This window comes from Gymnodraco acuticeps, unplaced genomic scaffold (assembly GCF_902827175.1).
Source record: "Gymnodraco acuticeps unplaced genomic scaffold, fGymAcu1.1, whole genome shotgun sequence".
Lineage (NCBI taxonomy): Eukaryota > Metazoa > Chordata > Actinopteri > Perciformes > Bathydraconidae > Gymnodraco > Gymnodraco acuticeps.
Window position 1 is genome coordinate 1,655,828 of NW_022990981.1, and position 20,300 is coordinate 1,676,127.

The 20,300-nt window shown below is 40.0% G+C and overlaps 1 protein-coding gene across 1 annotated transcript in view; it reads left to right on the forward strand.

The window, feature by feature from the left end:
• tgfbr3 (transforming growth factor, beta receptor III) overlaps nucleotides 1-18,621 on the forward strand; it is an 84,814-nt gene extending 66,193 nt beyond the window's left edge. Inside the window, exons 13-17 of the mRNA XM_034235640.1 lie at nucleotides 5,165-5,458; nucleotides 5,985-6,111; nucleotides 10,360-10,395; nucleotides 10,860-10,967; nucleotides 14,464-18,621. Coding sequence (XP_034091531.1) covers nucleotides 5,165-5,458; nucleotides 5,985-6,111; nucleotides 10,360-10,395; nucleotides 10,860-10,967; nucleotides 14,464-14,582 — 684 coding nt within the window. The 3' untranslated portion in view covers nucleotides 14,583-18,621. The remainder of the gene's footprint in view (nucleotides 1-5,164; nucleotides 5,459-5,984; nucleotides 6,112-10,359; nucleotides 10,396-10,859; nucleotides 10,968-14,463) is intronic.
• The last annotated feature ends 1,679 nt before the right edge of the window (nucleotides 18,622-20,300 follow it).

Genomic DNA, 20,300 nt, shown 5'->3' on the forward strand with positions numbered 1-20,300 from the left:
GTGTACATGTATGCTCAAGGGGGATTGTTAAGGATGAAAAGGTACATTATTCAAAAATATGTATTCCTTGTTACCCTAATGTATCCTAAGTGTGGGAGTTGATGGTGAATTTTCATGAATATCATGAATAAACTAAAATTTAAGACTTAAAAAATGACACCGACCCCCGCCATCAGGTTAAGAATTGAAAAATAGTCTTATTTTTTTAAATATAGGACTTTTCATGTAAGGAAGAATATACTCACACAATTTTGCTATTCTTTATTTATTTATCCTGTGTTTTCCCAGGGGGAAATCTGTTTCATTTTGTTGACATTATAAAAATGAACTACTTTCTCAAAAACATTCTTTGGAACTTTAAGCATTGTATTTTTGGTATATTACCAAGAATCGCAATTATAGAAATGTGTTTCAGTTAACATCGGTAATGTGTTGACAGGGTTTGTCACCATCAGAAACCACTTCCATATTATCATATATATATATTAATGCTGTCAAAATTATCGCGTTAACGGCGGTAATACATTTTTTGAATTAATTGCATTAAAAAGATTTAACGCATTTAACGCATGTGCAGAATGGCCCGCCCCATACATCCCACCAGTGGCAGCGCCAGGGTATGGCTGGGGTAGGCTACACCCATACCAATAAATGGCTTAGTACCACCATGAAAAATGATGGTAAAGTAAGCAAAATAAAGTCCGCCAACTCGCGCCGAGAATTGCACAGACAGCAGTTAGTAAGATTGATTTCAGCAGCCACTTGTCTGGAAATACCGAAGACCAGAAACGTCTTCTCAATAGAACATCTTTGATAATGTCTTCTGGCCAATCAGAATCAAGATAACGGCGTGATGTTGTTGCAGGAAGTCCCGACGGAGAATACTTTTGCTGTAGTACGGGGTGCACATAACTGGTACGCAGGTTATGTGCGTAATCTGAAATGCGTACCGTCACTTGTGTCACAAAGCGCATTTGCGTACCGATGTACTTGTGAAGCTTTTCCAGAAGGCGGTTAGATCACCGGACGACAGAGTCGGTCTCCGTGTGCACAGACAGGGCTGCTGTTAACATCGGTCTGTACAACGGAATTGTGCCAAAACTACGCCAACCGGCTGCGGAGGGAGACTCCCCCCCTTCACTGGAGAACTGCACTAAAACAGCTGATCACAACGTTCACACTCTGTGGTCACGAAGTACTCCACTAGCCCCCCCCCCCCGTCGACTTTCCTGAAGTACTCCCCCGTTGATAGAAATCAACACGTAATGAATTAAGACCCCACTGTTTGATGATGGATAGGTGTGTGGGCTGTCTTTCATTTTGACACACAGAAAAATGTTATAATAAACATACATACTGTATGTTAAATGGATATATCCGCCTTCTTTCATTTATCTTTCCATTCCCACAACAATATACATAAAGAAATGGCATATTTCGGACATAGTTCGAATGGTGATTAATCATGATTAATGAATTTTTAAGCTGTGATTAATCTGATTAAAATTTGTAATCGTTTGACAGCCCTAATATATATATATCATTTTGTCCATTTGGAACAGTTTGTCAAAATGGCTTATTAGAGCGCTAGGACCCAACGGCGTCCTAGCACGAAGTGCTGTTTTTGAGATCTTTAGGATGCTTCAAAAGTTGTATAATTTTGCACGGATTCCAGAATCGGTGAACAATTCAACATTCTGGAGTCAATGGGTTCAAATTGTCCAACGTGCTCTCTAGCGCCACCTATGGCCATTTCCATTTTTGGAAAGATGTACAAAGTCGCACCTTAACTCTGAATGACCTGACATTTTGCACACTTATTCGGGTGGACCTGCTCTACATATTATCTCCTTGAACTCCTAAGCTCCGCCTACTTTTTAATTAGCATAATTTACAAAACAATTAAATGTTAACTTCAATTTAAATTTTCAGTTTTTGAACACCAAACTTCGTATACAGCATCGGTGGAGGGTCAGACACTTTACCGTAGAAAATGAGCATGTTCAGATGATAAATATTGCCGCCATGAATCAAAACGTACTCGCAAAAAGGTGGAGCTTAGAAAGAAATGCTCATAACTCATCAACAATGTATCCAAACATCACAGATTTTAGTAGATAGGTTCAGTCTGTCTTGGTGAATAGGCACACCAAAGCATTTTCATTTTGGACTATAGGGGTCGCCAAAGACACCACCAATTTATAACTCAAGAACGGATTGACACATTTTTTTAGTTTTTTTTTACACATACTCTGGGGGTGACTACAAACTGAGATTTAAAGTGTCGCAACAAATGCAGAATGTGGGCATGGCTTATACATTTTTTTTTTTATTGCGAAAGCATCAAATGAGCTTCGGACGCAAAACTTGGGACATACGTCACAGCCCACGATCTTTTCGAGAATGTAAAAAAAAACGTAATTTAAAAAAAAATAAAACTGCTCACTAGCGCCCCCTATTGTGTGGTAGTCACATATAGTTTCTCAGAACTTTGCTAATTTTGGCACACACATTCCTCATGGAGTTGCGGACATATTTGTAAATAGCTTCCATTCGCCCCGCCCCCCAGGAAGTCGGCCATTTTGAAAAATGTGCGTTTTTCATGCACTTTAAGCACATTCTTGCGAACTCCTCCTAGGGCAGGGGTGCCCAACCAGTCGACTGGGAATCTCCCCGCGATCGACCGGTCGATCGCGGGGAGATTCCCAGTCGATCGCGAGATGTGTCTAAAAATAGAACAACAATATTCTGTTTTATCGTTAATGTCCTATAACATAATCTTCCTGTGCCAAAATAATGCACTTGAACGCATCAAAGCTTTGTGATTGGTCGGCGTGACCTCATGTGGCGTGGCTGGTGGGCAGTGGGCACTATTTCGCTGACGTTTTCCATGTCAACAGGAGTGACAGTCCGCACACACACAAGACCGCAATTGTGGCAGAAGCAAAAAAGCCCAAAATATATAATTTTCACTCCGAGTGGGAGGATGATTATTTTTGTATCTATTCCAATTCAAAGTCCATCTGTCTCATCTGCAATGTGAGCGTGGCTTTATTGAAGAAGGGTAATTTAGGAGCGGCATTTCAAAACAGTGCACAAACGCTACAAGACGGAATTCCCTCCTAATTCTGCCCTACGCTCCAAAAGGGGAGGGGCCTGAAAGGACAGCTAAATGCACAGCAGTCCATTTTCACCAGGCCCAACAACAAGAGCAAGGCTGCTACCATAGCATCTTATCGTGTCAGTCACGTTCTTGCGAAACACATGAAGTCTTTCAAAGACGGCGAAGTTGTGAAAGAAGCATTCCTGGAGGCTGCCGACGTGCTTTTGGGGAACAGTAAAAATAACAGTAGCATTTCAACAGGTTTTTGATATAATAAAAACTCAAGTTAGATACCGTTATTAATCAGCTGTAAGTTTTAGTTTGTTTGAACTTATTCATTATAATTATTGTACAAAATGGTATAAGAATGCAAACTTAAATTGATTATAGTCTATTATCGATTCAGGTTAAGAAACTAGTAGGGGTGTAACGGTTCACAGAAGTCACGGTTCGGTTCATACCTCGGTTTGGGGGTCACGGTTCGGTACGGGTTCGGTACAACAAGGAAAAGCAAAAAAAAGTTCCAAATGCATAATTGTTTTTGCTGTTATTTATTTTTAACAGTAGTGCAAGTTTAGAACTCTAACATTTGGAATCATTAACTGTATTACACAGTTAAAAACAAACCACAAACAGTAACACACACACTCAGATGGCCATATTATTTATATTGGCTAATGTCAAACTAAAAGGTTAAATAAGCTGTACAACTAAAAAGAATGTCTTGAAAATATTAAAATAAATAATAAGAAAGTGTTTCAATCACAATCAATAAAAGGCAATACAGAACTGTATAACATCTCCTGATGTCAAAATATAAAATAAATATAATGATAAATATAAAACAAAATAAAATCTGTACCTTTAGGAGCAATGTCTAACATGTGTAATTAACTTGTGAGTGTGTGAGGCCATTATGCCTAAATAAAGGTACTCAAGCTTTACTCTATTTTCAAGTTTTTCTTCAAAAAGATGAGTTTGTCTACGTTGTCAGTAGTGAGGGCAGATCTGGTGGCGGTAACTATTGGCGCGTTTCCACTGCAGGCCTCGCTCGGCCTCGCTCGGTTTGGTTAGGCCTTATTAGGCCCGGCTCACTTTAATGCTGCGCTTCCATTACAGTTTAGGAACTGGGGTAGTTACTATAGTAACGCAGGGTAGGCGGAGCCGTGACGTCATCTTCAATGAGAGCCCCAGAAAAACAACACAGCCGTTAGGTCTTAGCACTCAGAGCTCACAGCTCTTCATATATGTTCAGAAACTAGACAAAAGTTAAACAAGTACAAACCACAGACTGTCTGTGTCATGGCGAATACAGCCGCTGGTTTATTTATGTCTGTATAGGCCGTTGTTGTGAGTGTGGACGGTCGGAGCATATATAACGTTAGCTTAGCCAAGCTACATTTAGAAAACACGCATTTTAAAAGGGTTTTTCGTCTGCTGTCTGTCTGCAGACTTGTCAAAGCATTAATTCATGGTTTTTACTAACCGGTATCAGTATGTTGTTACTTCGACATCATTTTGAAACGTGTATTACAATTAAATCACGGTCAAATATGTTCATCTTGTTGTAGTTGTAGCCCCCTTGCCAGCGATTCTTTCTCTAGTTTAGCATACTCAGCCCGACTCAGCCTGGTTGTTCCTGGCCCTAGAACCACGATTTTCTGGGGCCAGAAAAACTGTGAATTAGGACCCGCTAGCCGGTACTAGGCCAAGTGGAAACGCAACCAAAAACGGGCTCGGCACGCTTAAAGCGAGCTACCCGCTGCAGTGGAAACGCGCCATTAGTCACTTGCCGTCGAGAAAACCCTCTCGCTGGGGACTGAGACTGACTCGGATGTGATTGAGCATGTTTGACGTGTTACCACTAGCATACCGCACCGCTGTCGAACAACGCCGACACACCGTCCTCGTCCGATCCACAACTCGCACCCCATCATTGTTGTAGTCCACAGGGAACCCAAAATGTTATAGACTTCAGTCTTACTAACATAAAGATGTTTGCTATTGCAATTTTAGATGTATTTAATGATAAAGTATTTTCTTCTCTCTGGTGTTCTTCAGGTCACATCGGCCGCCACAGATCCGGAGCTGGGGTTCACCATCGTAACCTGTTTCATCTCTCCCAACTCTGACCCCACGGTGCCCTCAGACTACACCCTCATTGAGACAGTGTGCCCCACAGACGACTCCGTCACCTACTACCCTCAGAGGGGCTTCCCTGTCCCCCACACACAGGCGGAGAAGCAGAGTTTCAGCTTCACCTTCAACTCTCAGTTGAACCTGTCCCTGCTCTTCCTGCACTGCGATATGTCTCTGTGCTCCAAGAGTTCTCAGAGCAACCAAAGAATGCCTCCGGTATGCAGTCTTTACTTTCCAAATGACTTTTATACTTTTGCATCTTTTATTATTTGACAGTACAAGTCTCTCTCGAGTTTATTAGCGATGTTATTTTAGGAGATTTGAAGTTGGTGTAGTCGTGCCCCATCCTAACTCTGGCTAACCCGAGCCTTTCACTATCAGGAAACATGAATCAAAGTGAGATTCACCAAGTATCCAGCTGCAGAACCAAACAAACATCTGTCTTGATTTTCATCTTGATTTTTCTCTTACTGTTCTCTGTCCAATTTAGACAATCTCCTGCAAGCACGTTCCTCCACTTTATTTGCATTTAACAATAAAACAAATCAAAAAAACAATTAAAGAAGTGCAAGAAGAAACAAAGTAGAAAAAAAACGAGAATTTTGTAAGTTATAAAGTCAAATAGAGGTGAGCTAAACATAGAATGTAAAATGAAATGCTGTACAGTGACATACATGTACAGTTTGGGCTTTTCACTGTTAATTTATTAGTTTTAAGTTCAGATATTTTTTTGTCCATGCAGTGCTTACAACCGAGTGACACCTGCGATTCTCCTTCTGTGGAAAATATCCTGTCGATGGTAATGCACAGCAAGACGTCCACAAAGCCGCTGGTCGTGGTGGATGGATCTGGTCCGTCAGAAGAACCAGGTTAGTAAAGAGGGGATGAAAATATAACCTTTCACACAAACTTAGACCTTATGCCATGGGCTCAACCTGTACACCATTTATAAATGTCTACAAAGCTCTCTCATTTTCATTTTGGTTTTATCAGCACCACAAATGTTTCCATTGTTTTGAGTGTTAAGTGTGGTTTGAAAACTGGAGTAAAGAGAGAATGAAGTCTGAGCGGGCGAAGGAGTCGGAGAAAGCTCAGTCCAATCCTCAGAGATTAGACCAAACCACAAAACCCTGAACATCACTTCCCCACCTCTGGTCATCATTATCAGCAGTGTGTGTGTGTGTGTGTGTGTGTGTGTGTGTGTGTGTGTGTGTGTGTGTGTGTGTGTGTGTGTGTGTGTGTGTGTGTGTGTGTGTGTGGTAAAGGGGCGTGTGCAAACACAGAGGCCCAGTTCGGCTGCTCTGGACCAGTCCATGCTGAGGGAGGGGTGGAAAAAAAGGAGTCATACAGCACCAGTTGTTTTCACTTAGGACTTTCACTGTGGCCTCAGCCTTCCACTAGAGAGGGGGAGAAGGGAGGAGTGTGAGGGGAGTGGAGGTCCAGCCAGACCCTAAAGGGCCCCTCCATCATCTCTTGTTTAGCCACTCTCCATTCACTCGCTGTGTTGTGGACTCTCCTGGGCTGTGAGTGAGTTCAGCCCGCAGATGTGGGGGGGAGGCCTGAGGTAACCATGTTCACATTTAACTAATTATGACCTAAACTGAGATGGGGTGATATCATGAGTGCCCGATCTCTGGTGGTCAGCCAAAGCGTTTCAAATCAGCCTCCCTCTGAGCAATGACTTCAACCAGAACCTGTGGTCAGTTTGAGTCAACTTCATTGACTCAAGTCTTTTATATAAACCACATCATTTTAATCAGTGTGAGCTAGAGCATGACTCATATATCAGCAAGGCCAATATTAGACTTTTTAAGCCTAATGTGGATATATTGTACTGTCTTATATTTAAGCTTATAAGCAACATGCAATTGCCATAGAGAAATAAAAAAGATTTAGAGTGTTAGCAGTAGTATAAAAGAGTGTGATAAACATAGTTTGCCCAAAAGAAGCAAAGACAAGCACTGGCAAATATGTTTGAAATGATTTGCTTCCGATTTACAATCACACATCATATTCATACAAACGTTGTATTAGGAGAAACCTGGGGGCTTAGACCATTTTGTGTCTTCTGTTATAACTAATGAAATGTTCAGTATTGGGCCCTCATCATAAAGAATTGTTTTTTATCTAAAGTGTAAGGTGTATGTCAGGTGGTGACAGTCATAGTAAACAGTAGGAGACTAAACAGTACTTTTTTCCAGCATGTAGGAGGAGGACAATTTGTAGCTTTAAGCAAACCGATTTGTCTTGCTCCTGGCCCCACTGAAATATATGACCATTTATTTTCAAAATTGTTTAAATAATTTATTTAAAAACAAAAACAAATGGATTGGCTCCAGCCTCTCAAATGTACTGATAATCCTAAACTAAACTACCATGGTTATCATTATACCTTTGAGTGGTGAGACTTTTGACAGACAGTACAAACCATTTTAATATGACAACTTGGTCTTTTAGTCAGCGTTTTTGACTAACACTTTTTACCAACTAAGACAAAATAGGCTAATTGATAGTAAAAACCATTGTTTGATGCGGCCATGCGCAAAACTATACAAATACAAGTATCGACTTCAACAATCTGGTATCAGCCTGGCTGTAGCGTGAGGGGCCAGAGTTGTACAGAACATTCCTGAACTGAAATGAATGTAGGGTCCCTAATTAGAGATCCCTATTAATCCCTATTTAGAGATAAACAGTAGATGTGGTCATTTTTTGGCACAGAAGTCCAGTGTTAATGTTAGCAAGCTGCTGAAGACATTGGTGATCAGAAACTTGTTGTTAAAGTATGAGTGAGTTAGCTGAGCTAGGGGGAGAAACATGCACAGCCACACCAACATCCAGCGGGTGCAGCAGGTTTATTTCCCATGGCACCGATTAAGTCAACACAAATATGCAATAAGCACAGTGAAAAGAAACCTATTTCAAAGAGCAGGTTTTATAACACAAAGGCATCTCTTATACTACGAAGGCAAACAAAACAACCAGCCTTTTCAAGGGCCACAGTTCTGTACTGGATGGTATCCCAAAGAGCACAAGTCCCTCTACAAATCAAAGAGGGCCACTTGTGGCCAACTTGGTGCATGGAAAAGCATAACAGCCTCAGAGCGCAGCCATCAGGAGCAGATTTACTGCTACACAATAAATGTTATTGGATCTGGTCAAGTTCAGAAAAGTTGAAAAGTATCGTTTATTTGAGAGGTTGGCAGTGTGGATTATATAACTCACACCAGTAGTATTACGTTTATACTGCAAAGAGTAAGAGAAGAAGATAGAAACTTAAAAAACGTTTATTCACATTACATTTAATCAAATATAATCTGTGTCAAAATAAAAACTGCATAATATTAGGTTGAATGTATTTTGATCTCCCTATGGGCTGTTATATACACTGCATTGATGTCAAAAAGCCAACGTTATCACAAAAGCAGAATTGAAAAACTCTTGTAGATTATGTACCAATCAAAATATAAATCATCCACACATTGTTTGAACAGATCCATTATGAGAAACCTGTATCACTCTATAAAACCACTGTATATCATCATTTAGTTGGGTGCTAATAGCCTCATAGACCAAGCTTATTGCAGTAACAAAGTTTTGAACTGTCGAGTTCAACTGTACTGGGCTTTATAAATAAGAACATCCAATGTCAAGGGTCTTGCAGAAGAGGATATCAGGGGTTTCTGCGCTGTGTGAGGAGAGATCAGAGTTAAACAAAAACATTCGCTCTCATTCCATGGCAAGAAAACGTACATAAACAAATGACGTTCCTAGAGATAATAGAGACCTCTTTCAACTCTGGCAGAGGAACATAAGTCATGATTTTAACTTCAGGGGTGCTGTGTGGTTCTGTTGAAATAGTCAGCAAAATGTAAGAACTGACAGGCGTCCAGAAGGGAATAGTTCCCCGAAGACATCAAGGCGTTCTATGAAAAGATACATTGAGTTTCGGTTTAACCATAGGAGCTATAAGATGACAGTCATGTCAATTCTCCACATAAAAAATAAAATATGAGTCCAGTTTAAGTCCATTTATTTGGTATGCATTTTATTAAATCTGTCATCCAATAAAAATCGTTCTGCACAGAAACCTTGCACACTGACTCTCATGCTTTTTATTTTTGTTGCGTACATTCATAAAATAAGACGAATGAAAAAGCCAGGGTTGCATCTTAATAGAAGTCAAAGCCTGCTAGATGCTGAATTATTTACATGCGTGCAATGGTGCTATTCCCAATCAGGGTTCATTAATGATTGATAATAATGAAAAGCTATAATTTAGCTGCTTATAGCACAATCAATACTTTCATATTTTTCATAAATATTTGTCTTTGCCATGATCTGTGATATGAAACTGTAATGCGATCTCTTGCCACAATCAGACACTGTTTTGGATGATGCTGTTCTGATATCTATGACTCTGGGTGGTCAAATAACTCTTTCATTTTGAGCGATGAAAAGTACATATTCAAAAACTTTGATAATGAATGAAACTTTCTTAGTCAGTTTGTAAAAATGATTATATTTAAATCCCAACAATTACCAAGGCCATTACAAGACAACATAACACACCAACGTCTCATGCTGGCCTCCCTTATGCCTGCTCTTTCTGCCTTTTCTGTACTGTACAGATAACACTGGAACGATTGGGGGGTGGGGGGTGGAGGTTGGCAGAGAGGACGTCCTCTGGCCATTGTTCCCTCTGAAATTAAAGTTCTCTCTGATGACCTGTCATCATTCATTATGCAAAATGGAAACTCAAAGGTGTTCTTTCCAAGAATAGCGTGCATTGTGCCTGAGTCTTGGACGTGCACCAGGCTCGCCTCTTTAGATTACAGAAGAGGCTTTGTGTTGTTTGTTAAGACATCATTATGAGGGCTTGAAATACAGTGTTCAGAGTCAGTAGGTTCATCAGCTGATAGTATGGCTGCTCTCTTCCTGGTTCAGGTTTCTGTGTCACATTCCTCAGAGAATTGCTTATCAACTCAGGGCAGTATCAGTAATGTTCTGGTCCTCTGGCCTGGAGCTGACAGCTGACCATCTGAACGATTCACTATGTATGAATGTGATACCCTACATGATAATGAGACATACTTTCATTTTCATTTTTGTTATAGTTCCTCCTTCTGAAACACCACCGTATCTTGATGATAGTAAGTGATTGTACACAAGTTTCAAGATGTATTATTCTCCTCTATTTATATTAACATGTATGTGAATTATATGGAGCCCTTAAGTATTAAATACATAAATAAGACTTGAAAATGAATAATTAAATAAATACATGTGGTAAAGGCTTACATAAACCAATAAGATATATATTTCTTGATTTTATGTAATTGTTATGCACAATGTATGTACAGTACATAACTATGACTATTTAAAAACATTTGTCATTTGTTAAATATATTTATGAGTTTTTGGAGAGTGGATTGCTTCCAAACCAAAAACTTTTTGTGTTTAATATCACAATGACAATAAGCGTCTTATCCTAAATTATGTATACATTTAATTAAATGTGATGATTGTCTTACAATTTATTGATATAAATACTTATTATTATGTATATTTTAATGTGTTATTCTAAGTTATGAACTGTGTGCTCTTCTGTTTGCAGACGCGCTATACGTGCTGGACACCCCCACAGTGGTGGGGATCGCCTTCGCAGCCTTCGTGATTGGGGCTCTGTTGACCGGAGCCCTGTGGTTTATCTACTCACACACAGGTAGGTCCTTTACCTGCTGCTCACCTCTCAACACTAATGAAAAGATAAGACGCTAAAGAATGCCCCAGTGTCCGGGTGCCAGAAATGTGCCGCTGGGAATGCCAAACATCCTGCTGCTGACAGAGGCCGGTTCACAATAACAGATTGACTCCTCTACTGTAAATATATCCTGTTGGTCAGCAGCGAGGGCTCTTCTCTTTCCTGCCTTTGAATGTTTTGGGAGCTGCGGGGTGGTCAACGAATACTCTCAGTACAATGGCTGGGACGAGTTGGAAACCCCCGTTGTTGGGTTTAGTGGCCCTCACAGGAAAGGACACACAATCTGTCCATTAGATGCCAAGAGCTTCCCCATCGTCCCCAGCCTACCGACCCCTGCTGACCCCCGGGAGGAAGTGCGCTCCCAGCAGCTCTCTGGAGTTCACCGTTGCACAGAGCTGCCCTTTTCTCATTGGCTTTGCTGCTTGACTGGTGATCAGCCATGCCATTGACCTGCTGGCCCTGCGGCTGATGTGTTCACCATGGACGTCTTTTATAAAGGGGTCAGGGTGTTCTCAGAAAATGCAACGTGTTTGAGTTGATGCATAGAACAAAAGCTTACAGTTGGACAGATTAAATGGATTAGTAAATCATCCAAAGATCCGGACACATTGTCAGAACTATTACAAACTGTTCCACTCATTCTAAATCTTGTGTTTACTGAATAGGATTTCTTGTAGCATAAAAAAGATCAGATTTCAGTGCCCTTATCTTTATCACAACATTGGTATTGGCTCCTCTTTAGAAAGCCACTTGACTACAGTTTGATGGGTTTCCTAGAGAGCCTTATTAGATGGTTTTCCAACGATATGAGAAGTAAGCATGGAGAGAGAAACAGGTGTTAGGATAGTATTTCTGGAAAGAGTTTTACAACATGTTCTTGCTGATGTTATTGAAATAGGCTTTAGCTGGGCGTGTAAAGCTGTCTTTGCTGAAATTACCTTACAAGGCAATATTGGCAGTGCCTTATAAACCCCAAGTATGTAGATCCCCTAAGAAACCACCAACATATCAGTTCAGGGTGTATTTTAAACTTGTGTACAGAAGCATGGAACATGAAAAGAGATGTGGGTCTGTCCCCTCAGGGTCTGAGGACAAAAACTCTTGAGAAATACACTTATTTTGAAGTTACTACTCATTGGCATTACATTAAAGGTTTTTTATCCATTGCAGTTTTACTCCATATAGGGCAATCCAAAGCGTCTCTAAGAACCCTTAATATATGATCTGACGTCCTGCTCATTATGTTCACCATGCATTCTGCCAGGGCTGCAGTCATGTCCGTTGAGAGATCTGCTCTCTACCTCTGCTCACTATTTGAAACCACATACACAAAAGATTTTAGAAATAATTGCATCGAAGAGTACCAATGGTAAATGTCACCTCTAAAAATCAGGGTTTAGAAATATGTTATTAAATACTATTTGACTACGAATACAACTGAAGGGCCGCAAACATTAGTGACAGCAAGAAATGTACGACTAGGAAACATACTTTTTGAAGCATGGCTTTAACAAAGACCAAAGTTTCATGATGTATTAGTAGCTAGTTTGTGTGTTTTTTAAAGTGAGATCCCCTTCGTGGTGAAACTATAGCTTGGATTGTCATGAAATGTTGTCCCGCCGTTCATGTCTCCAAAAGAAGGATTCTTGTGCCTTTGGCGATCCTCTGACCTTTCCTCTACTGACCTTTCCTCACTGAGAAGTTAGTTTTGTGTGTTATCCCTTGACAGCTGTCAGATGACATTGCCTTAACCTTTGTTTGATACATTCATGTTCCATTTAGTATTAATTGTCACTTTTAATCCAGTGTCATCATCAGATACAAATTGTTATTTGTTTAAATGGTGAATGGTAAATGGATTGTACTTATATAGCACTGTATCCAGTCTTTACGACCCCTCAAAGCGCTATTACTATTACAAGTCATCATTCCCACCTCCCCCATACAGAGCAGTGCCACTTTCACATTCACACACATTCATACACCGCTGGCCATGCCATCGGGAGCAACTCTGGGTTAAGTATCTTGTCCAAGGAGACATCAACATGTTGATCTGGTCCCAGGTCTTGATTTAGACATTTTAAGTTCGCAGGCAAATTGCCCCTTGAGTCAGAGTTTTTATACACAATATAATAATAATAATAATTCATTTATTTTATATAAGCGCCTTTCAAGGTTCTCAAGGTCGCCGTACAAACACATAAAAAACAAGATACACAATAGATAACACCAGCATAAGAAACATAAACAAGACAATGACAATGCAGTATATAAATCAATTAAATAACCAAATAAATAAAAACAGCCTTTATCTCTCCTGTCACCAAGATAATATTGGACCTAGGAATTTACATTTCCTTACAGGGGAATCCAAGCTTCTTTGTTTTCAAGAGCTCTTGGTCCTGCGGGGGAAAGACCTCTGGCAGTTCTGCTCTGGTAAACATTAGCAGAACTAAGGGGCCCCAAAGAGGGAGCGGCATGCACGACCGCCAGTGGACCCACACATTCTTATAGTCACACTCAACTTTAGGTACAAACAAGACTATCGATGGGAAAACCTTTATCTTAGAGAAACATTCTCTATGTATTAGGGCGAAATAAATCTAGGAAACAAACAACACACTAACACGTGTGTGCCAAATACTCAAATGAAACCCAGACTTGACTGTACTTCCAAAGCTGTTCATTGTCTGTCAGAGACATTTTTTGTAAACAAATGTAAGCACTTTTATTTTCCCTCTTCATTTAAAGCGCTGGATCCCAAGAGTCTACAAAATGAAATGCTTATTTAGTCATAGAACAATAAACCAGTCAGTGGTTTGAGCTCCAGTCAGTAGGTCCTGTCCTGTGTTTGTTCTGCTGTATAAAGCTAGGCTAATTGAATCCAGATCACCAAAGAAATGAATTCCATGAACAGGAATCCTCCTTTTCTCTTTGTCTCCCAAATGTCATCTGACAGATAGGATGTGACTGGTTGTTTCTGGGCGCTCTGAGGTGACATTTTGTGGGTCCAAGCAGTTGAAAACACTTTGTAAATCTGTAGCAGATTGTGCTTGAAGATGGTAAAAGTTAGCACAGATCAAATCCAGAGTTCTTCTTGCAGTTTTTAGCCAAGGTCTTTGTACTGAAACTGGATCCTTTTTTGCTCATGCTTGAGTGAAAATGTGTGATGGCTAGTCACAAAACGTCATGATAAAGAATTGTATTTGATATAAAGTGTAAGCTTTATGTCAGGTGGTGACAGTCATAGTAAACGTTAGGAGATTAAACAGTACTTTTTTCTTTAAAGAGGTACAATGAAGGTTCCAGCATGTACAGTAGGAGAAGGACAATTTGTAGCTTTAAGCAAAGCAATTTGTCATGCTCCTGCCTTTCTGTAATATATATGAAAGAAATTCTACCTCCCTTTGGTCCTCACCCCTCCTCACCCCCTCTCCTGCTCTCTCCCCCTGTGTAGGTGAGACAGCTGGCAGGCAGCAGGTCCAGAAGCCCCTCCCGGCCTCAGAGAACAGCAGCCCGGGCCACAGTGTGGGCAGCACCCAGAGCACACCCTGCTCCAGCAGCAGCACGGCGTAGCCCCGACCCGGACCCCTGCCCAGGCCCCAAGGTTCACAGGGACCGCTTTGTTCTTCTCCTTCCATGAAAGGAATTATTAGGGGAATGTTAAAGGTCACACAAAAACACCTTTGGTCCTGTAAATTCCTTTTGTGCCAGACTAATAAACTGTCCTGGTGTTACTGCTGTGTAAAAGTAGAGACCTTGGCAGCCTCAACTCATATTTAGTACAGGAAAATACGTTTATGCAAGGCATTTCATTCCAATCCTAATGCTGTTTTTTTCTGAGCAAAAGCCTTTTGTTTTGGCCTTAAATGGTGAGATGTAGGCTGTCTGTAATGAGCAGGTGTACTGCGACAGCAAGGAAAGCAACCAGGCTGCAGTGATGTCAGTATTAGTACGTGAGATGTTAATGGCTGGACTGTTACACTTCACAACACGCAACCCTAAAGGTGGCGAAGCAACCACTATTAACATGCGGACAAAAGTGCAGTATGACATAAGTCGTCATCTTACCGAGAGATGGCTTTTAAAAGATGCAAGATAGATATTGAATGTATGCAGAAGAGTATTCGCCAACAAATGTGAAAGAACAATGTGAAAGACATGCTGATAGAATGCCACATTTTGTAATAACTCTTCCCTTATAATGGATTTATACACGCAGGTTGGCAAAACATATTTCACCGGTGGTAATAGTACTGCATTTCAGTTGAGTCCATTCTTTTACAGAGTTTCACAGGGGCATTATGGGTTCCCTTTTTTTGGTCATTGTTAATGGAATAGTTTCACATTTTGGGAATTCCTTTATTTGCTTGCCATCCAAGAGTTAGACCCTCGGTCTCCTAAAAGTTACGTTACCATATGATATGTCAAATACGTTTCGATGTAAATGAATTTGTTCTCTCGTTCTTCGTTTGTGTTCGACGTAGCGTAATCATGTTTCAAATGAAAGTCTGCGTAGAGTTCTGTGGGTAAATAGGTCAAACACACTACTACTGCTAAACCAAAAGTCAAATGTGCATTTTAACTTAAGGATTCAGTAGGCTTGTGTGACATACTTTATTGAGGTCATGTAGGTCACTTTTCTAGGTCAATTCAATCTGAACCATTATCCTTTACTTTAAATATCCAAGTAGTTTTGATTGCTACTTTTGTTTAAATTCACAATGATTCCCGGTGTATAATTGCGACTGTAATCCGGAAAAGAAAATACATAATTCAAAATGCAGTTTTCTTGTATGGCAGCGTAGGAGACAGGATCAGAAGATATTTACCACTCTCATGTCTGTGCTTTCAATTCTGCATAACATAGCATAGCTCCCAAAATGCTAAACTATTCTCTAACGACCTGTATATTTTTGTAAATATTGTAAATACTCTAAAATGTTAAGCGGTTAAGAGTGTGTGCAAATTCTGTTCTTGTACTTTAAGATTAGACCAGTTTATCAGTTACAAGTTAATACCTTTTATCATTTTAAAAGTGATAAAAGAAGAATCATGATGTTACAAATTAGGACCCCGTCCATTTCCCCACGGACCCTTTTGAGTTTACATTCACAAACACAGGAAATCCTCACAATTGCGAGACGGTATGAAGTGAAATATTTGGCATTTCTTTTTGATGAATAATGAAAAGTTCAATCCAGTGAATGTTTCTCAGCGTATCAGACAGTCAGAGCAGATGTTTGACACTATACAGCCACAGTGTGCAGTGTAGATCTCTTGTCTCGGCACTGACTGTTATATAAGCTGCAGCTCATTGCTATGGACATATCTTTTATTTTGCATCACCCGACTGCCCCCCCCCCCACCCCAGAATAATATGAATGTTTGCTGTAGTGCCTCCCTCTACCCTGGATGTGTTTCTCAGAGTGTGTGTGGGCCCTTTGAACTCCAGAACCATGTCAAGAAAAACAGAATGTATATTATCTCAAAGCTTTTTATCTTATGTAAACATGTGTAAAGCTTTCTACAGAGGGAACAGAGTCTAAATATATATTTGTGTATAAAATTATATTTTGGAATATATTTACCAAGAGAAACCTATTGTCTTGTATGTGTGTTACTGTACTGTGAACTGTGGATATGCTCATACAACACACACGTGTGTGTGAGGGGATTTATTCATAGAGGCCTCATGGCACGGCTTCCTGACACTTCAACTGATAAATATGGAGATACAAAATGATTCACCTTTTTAAAATCTATTTGATATATAGAGTATAAACCAAGTCCACTCTTTGATACAAACTAACTTTGACATCATATTTATTTACATTTGAAGCTATTGCAAGTCATTGTTTATTGTGTCATAAACCATGTGATAGGTTTGATGAGTATGATCAGACAGAATACAACTCCTATCACAATCACTATCACAGTTTGTCATCATCTAATGTTACTATACTGTTTTGTACAGTGTATCATTTTCTAACTCAAAATATATTTTCATATAAAGTAAGGAAATCACTGTTTTTGTTTTTTAAATGATGGCAATAGTTATTAACTTTATTCTTCACAAAGTCTAGGTAAATAATGGTATCCTTACTTTATGTATTGTCATAGAGAAAAACCCTTATTTTCACAACTATGAGGTGAATCCCCTCAAAATAATGAAAACAAATGGATCAACGGTTAAAGATGGCAGCAATAAACCAAAATGAAAGTTGAATGTGTGATGTGTGTGTATATATCAAGAGGATGGAATGGAGGGTGGAAAAAATCCAACTCAACTGTTTTCCAAAACACTTTATTGAGTAGTTGAGCCTCTTGGGAACATTAGAGCTTGTTTGTTTTAGCAGACATGTGGCCAGGTGTGTGCCTAACCTTCAGTTCCTCAGTAAATAAACAGCATGAGATGTGGTGCACCCCCCATGTCCTGCAGAGAGGGAAGCCTACGATCAGCGCTCATTGTGGGATCTCTGCTTTCTGACATTCCTTTAGTTTTGAGGTTCTCTTATCTACTGTCCATCTCCCATGAGTAATTACCCGCTAACTCCAGCTGTTAAGTGGCTGAGCGCCATGTTGTGTCCTGGATCTAATCTTCTCCATTCAGATCATTTTGGAATATTCAATCAAACTGATCATACAGTTCATGAGATGTATTCAAAAATATAAACATGCCCCCATGCTTACTGCCTCAGTGCCTCGTCTCCTTTAAATGATGTTAACCTTAAACAAAACTGAAATCTAAAATATGCTTTGAGGGAAACTTATTTCACATATCGCAAATAAGAGTAATTTATTATTACGTATGCAATTTAACTTACATTACACACTTACTACAACATACTGATGACGTCTGCATTGACTTATTTCAACTTAGATATATGCATTTCAACTGTATAACATTCTTAACTTGGGCAAATAACCTTTGTTACGGAGCAAACTCATTCTGACCTAAAACAGGATCTTTTACCAAAACCTAACCATGTTTTATGTTTCACTTCACAACGTTAAGCATGTGTTTAAAACTGCCACTGTAATCTGGGGGAAAACATGTTTACCTCGAAAGTAAATGAAAATACAGTTGAGTTGTAGTCAGGCATCATTTTTAGGAGACAAGGGGGCCATATGACATAGTGATGCTGTATCAGATCAAATAGGCGTTATTATGGAAGCAAAAGATGCCTTTCCATAGGACTTATAGTTACTGCTGAACAACAGCTGTAAGTGGAGCACAAATCCACCATCTAGTTATTGATTGTATTTGTAACCATTTGACTACCTCATGTTTTTCTATGAATGTGTACTTTTTGTTCTACGTGTGTGATGTCATGTGTGTGAATGTTTCGTGCCTATGTTTGAACTCAACACTAGTTAAATAGATGAAACTGCAGTTGGATGGTTCGGGCCCCTTTGTGGTTTTACTGCAGTTTTATTTATCAAACCATGAAGAGTTTGATCTTTCCCATGATGCCAAGATTGCCTTTTTTCGGGTGTTTGTAAAAATGTGTAAAACTTTTCATGATTTTATTTTGTTTTGGAATTTTATAAGCTGTAAATAAGCATGACATCTGTATACCCATTATGTCCAATAAATCTTCATAACAATGTACCAGACTGCTGTTTGATGGTTTCTCGTCAGTGTGTGAGGGTGCTGTATAACTGATGTGTAATGATGATGTGTTGGGCCTGAAGTCATGACTCCTCTGGTGAGATCATAGCGTGATACAGACCATGCGGTCTTCTGGCTGGAACCTTTGGGGGTTCCTTACCCCCCCCCCCCCCCCCCCCCCCCCCCCAAGAACAGCACTCTCTCCATCTTTGTTTTTGATTAGAGCTCCTTTACCGCTAAAGGTAGCGTGCCTGGCACACTGAAAATAATGAACCGTTGATTTTAATACATGTATTATGCCAACAGTCAATCAATCAATCAATCAATTTATATAGCCCAATATCACAAATGTTACACTTGTCTCAGTGGACTTCGCAGTTTGTACAGAATATCAGTATGACAATACGACACTCTCTGTCCTTAGACCCTCACATCGTACAAGGAAAAACTTTAAAGGGGAACATGGGAGAAACCTCAGGGAGAGCAACAGAGGAGGGATCCCTCTCCCAGGACGGACAGACGTGCAATAGATGCCGTGTGTAAATTGAAAAGATAATACATTTGCAACATAGGTAGTCCAAATGTTTGGAAATGCATGTGTGTATAATAGGAAGATGAATCCACGAGGATATCCATCCAGGACCTATGATCCAGGACCACAGCCACGACTCAAGATCCAGGGCTCGCGATCCAGGACACAGGATCATCCATGACTCCGGATCCCAGCGTATATAGACACCAAAAAGAAAGACATTTGGGGAAGCTGGGTTAATCGGAACATGAGAGTACACAGGTATAGACAGAGAGAAGGAAGAAGTAAGATGTCCCCCGACAAACTAAGCCTATATCAGCAAAACTAGGGGCTGAATCTAATCAGCCCTAACTATAAGCTTTATCAAAAAGGAAGGTCTTAAGCGCACTCTTAAAAACGGATAGGGTGTCTGCCGCCCGAACACAAACTGGAAGCTGATTCCACAAATGTGGAGCTTGATAAGAAAAGGCTCTGGCTCCCATTGTACTTTTAGAGACTCTAGGAACAACCAACAACCCTGCATTCTTGGAACGCAATGCCCTAGTAGGACAGCAGGGTATAATGAGTTCTTTAAGGTAAGATGGCGCCTGCCCATTAAGGGCTTTGTAGGCGAGAAGAAGAATTTTAAATTCTATCCTGTGTTCTATAGGGAGCCAGTGTAAGGCAGCCAGAACAGGAGTAATGTGGTCCCTTTTCCTAACTCTGGTTAGTACACGAGCTGCAGCATTTTGAATCAGCTGAAGCGACTTAACTGACTTCTTGGTACACCCTGATAATAAAGAGTTACAATAATCCAGCCTTGAAGTAACAAATGCATGGACTAGTTTCTCTGCATCGTTTTGAGGCAAGATATGCCTGATTTTTGCAATGTTACGTAGATGGAAGTAGGCGGTCCTTGAAATTGATTTTATGTGGGTGTTAAAGGATAAATCCTGATCAAATATAACACCAATATTCCTTACAGTCTCACTGGAGGCCAAATTAATGCCATCCATAGTTAGTATATCTTTAGATAATTTGTTTCGTAGATTCTTCGGGCCAAGTACAATAACTTCAGTTTTGGTCGTGTTTAACATCAAAAAGTTCAAGGTCTTCCACGTTTTTAAGTCCTTGAGGCAGTCTTGAATTTTATTTAGATGATTAATTT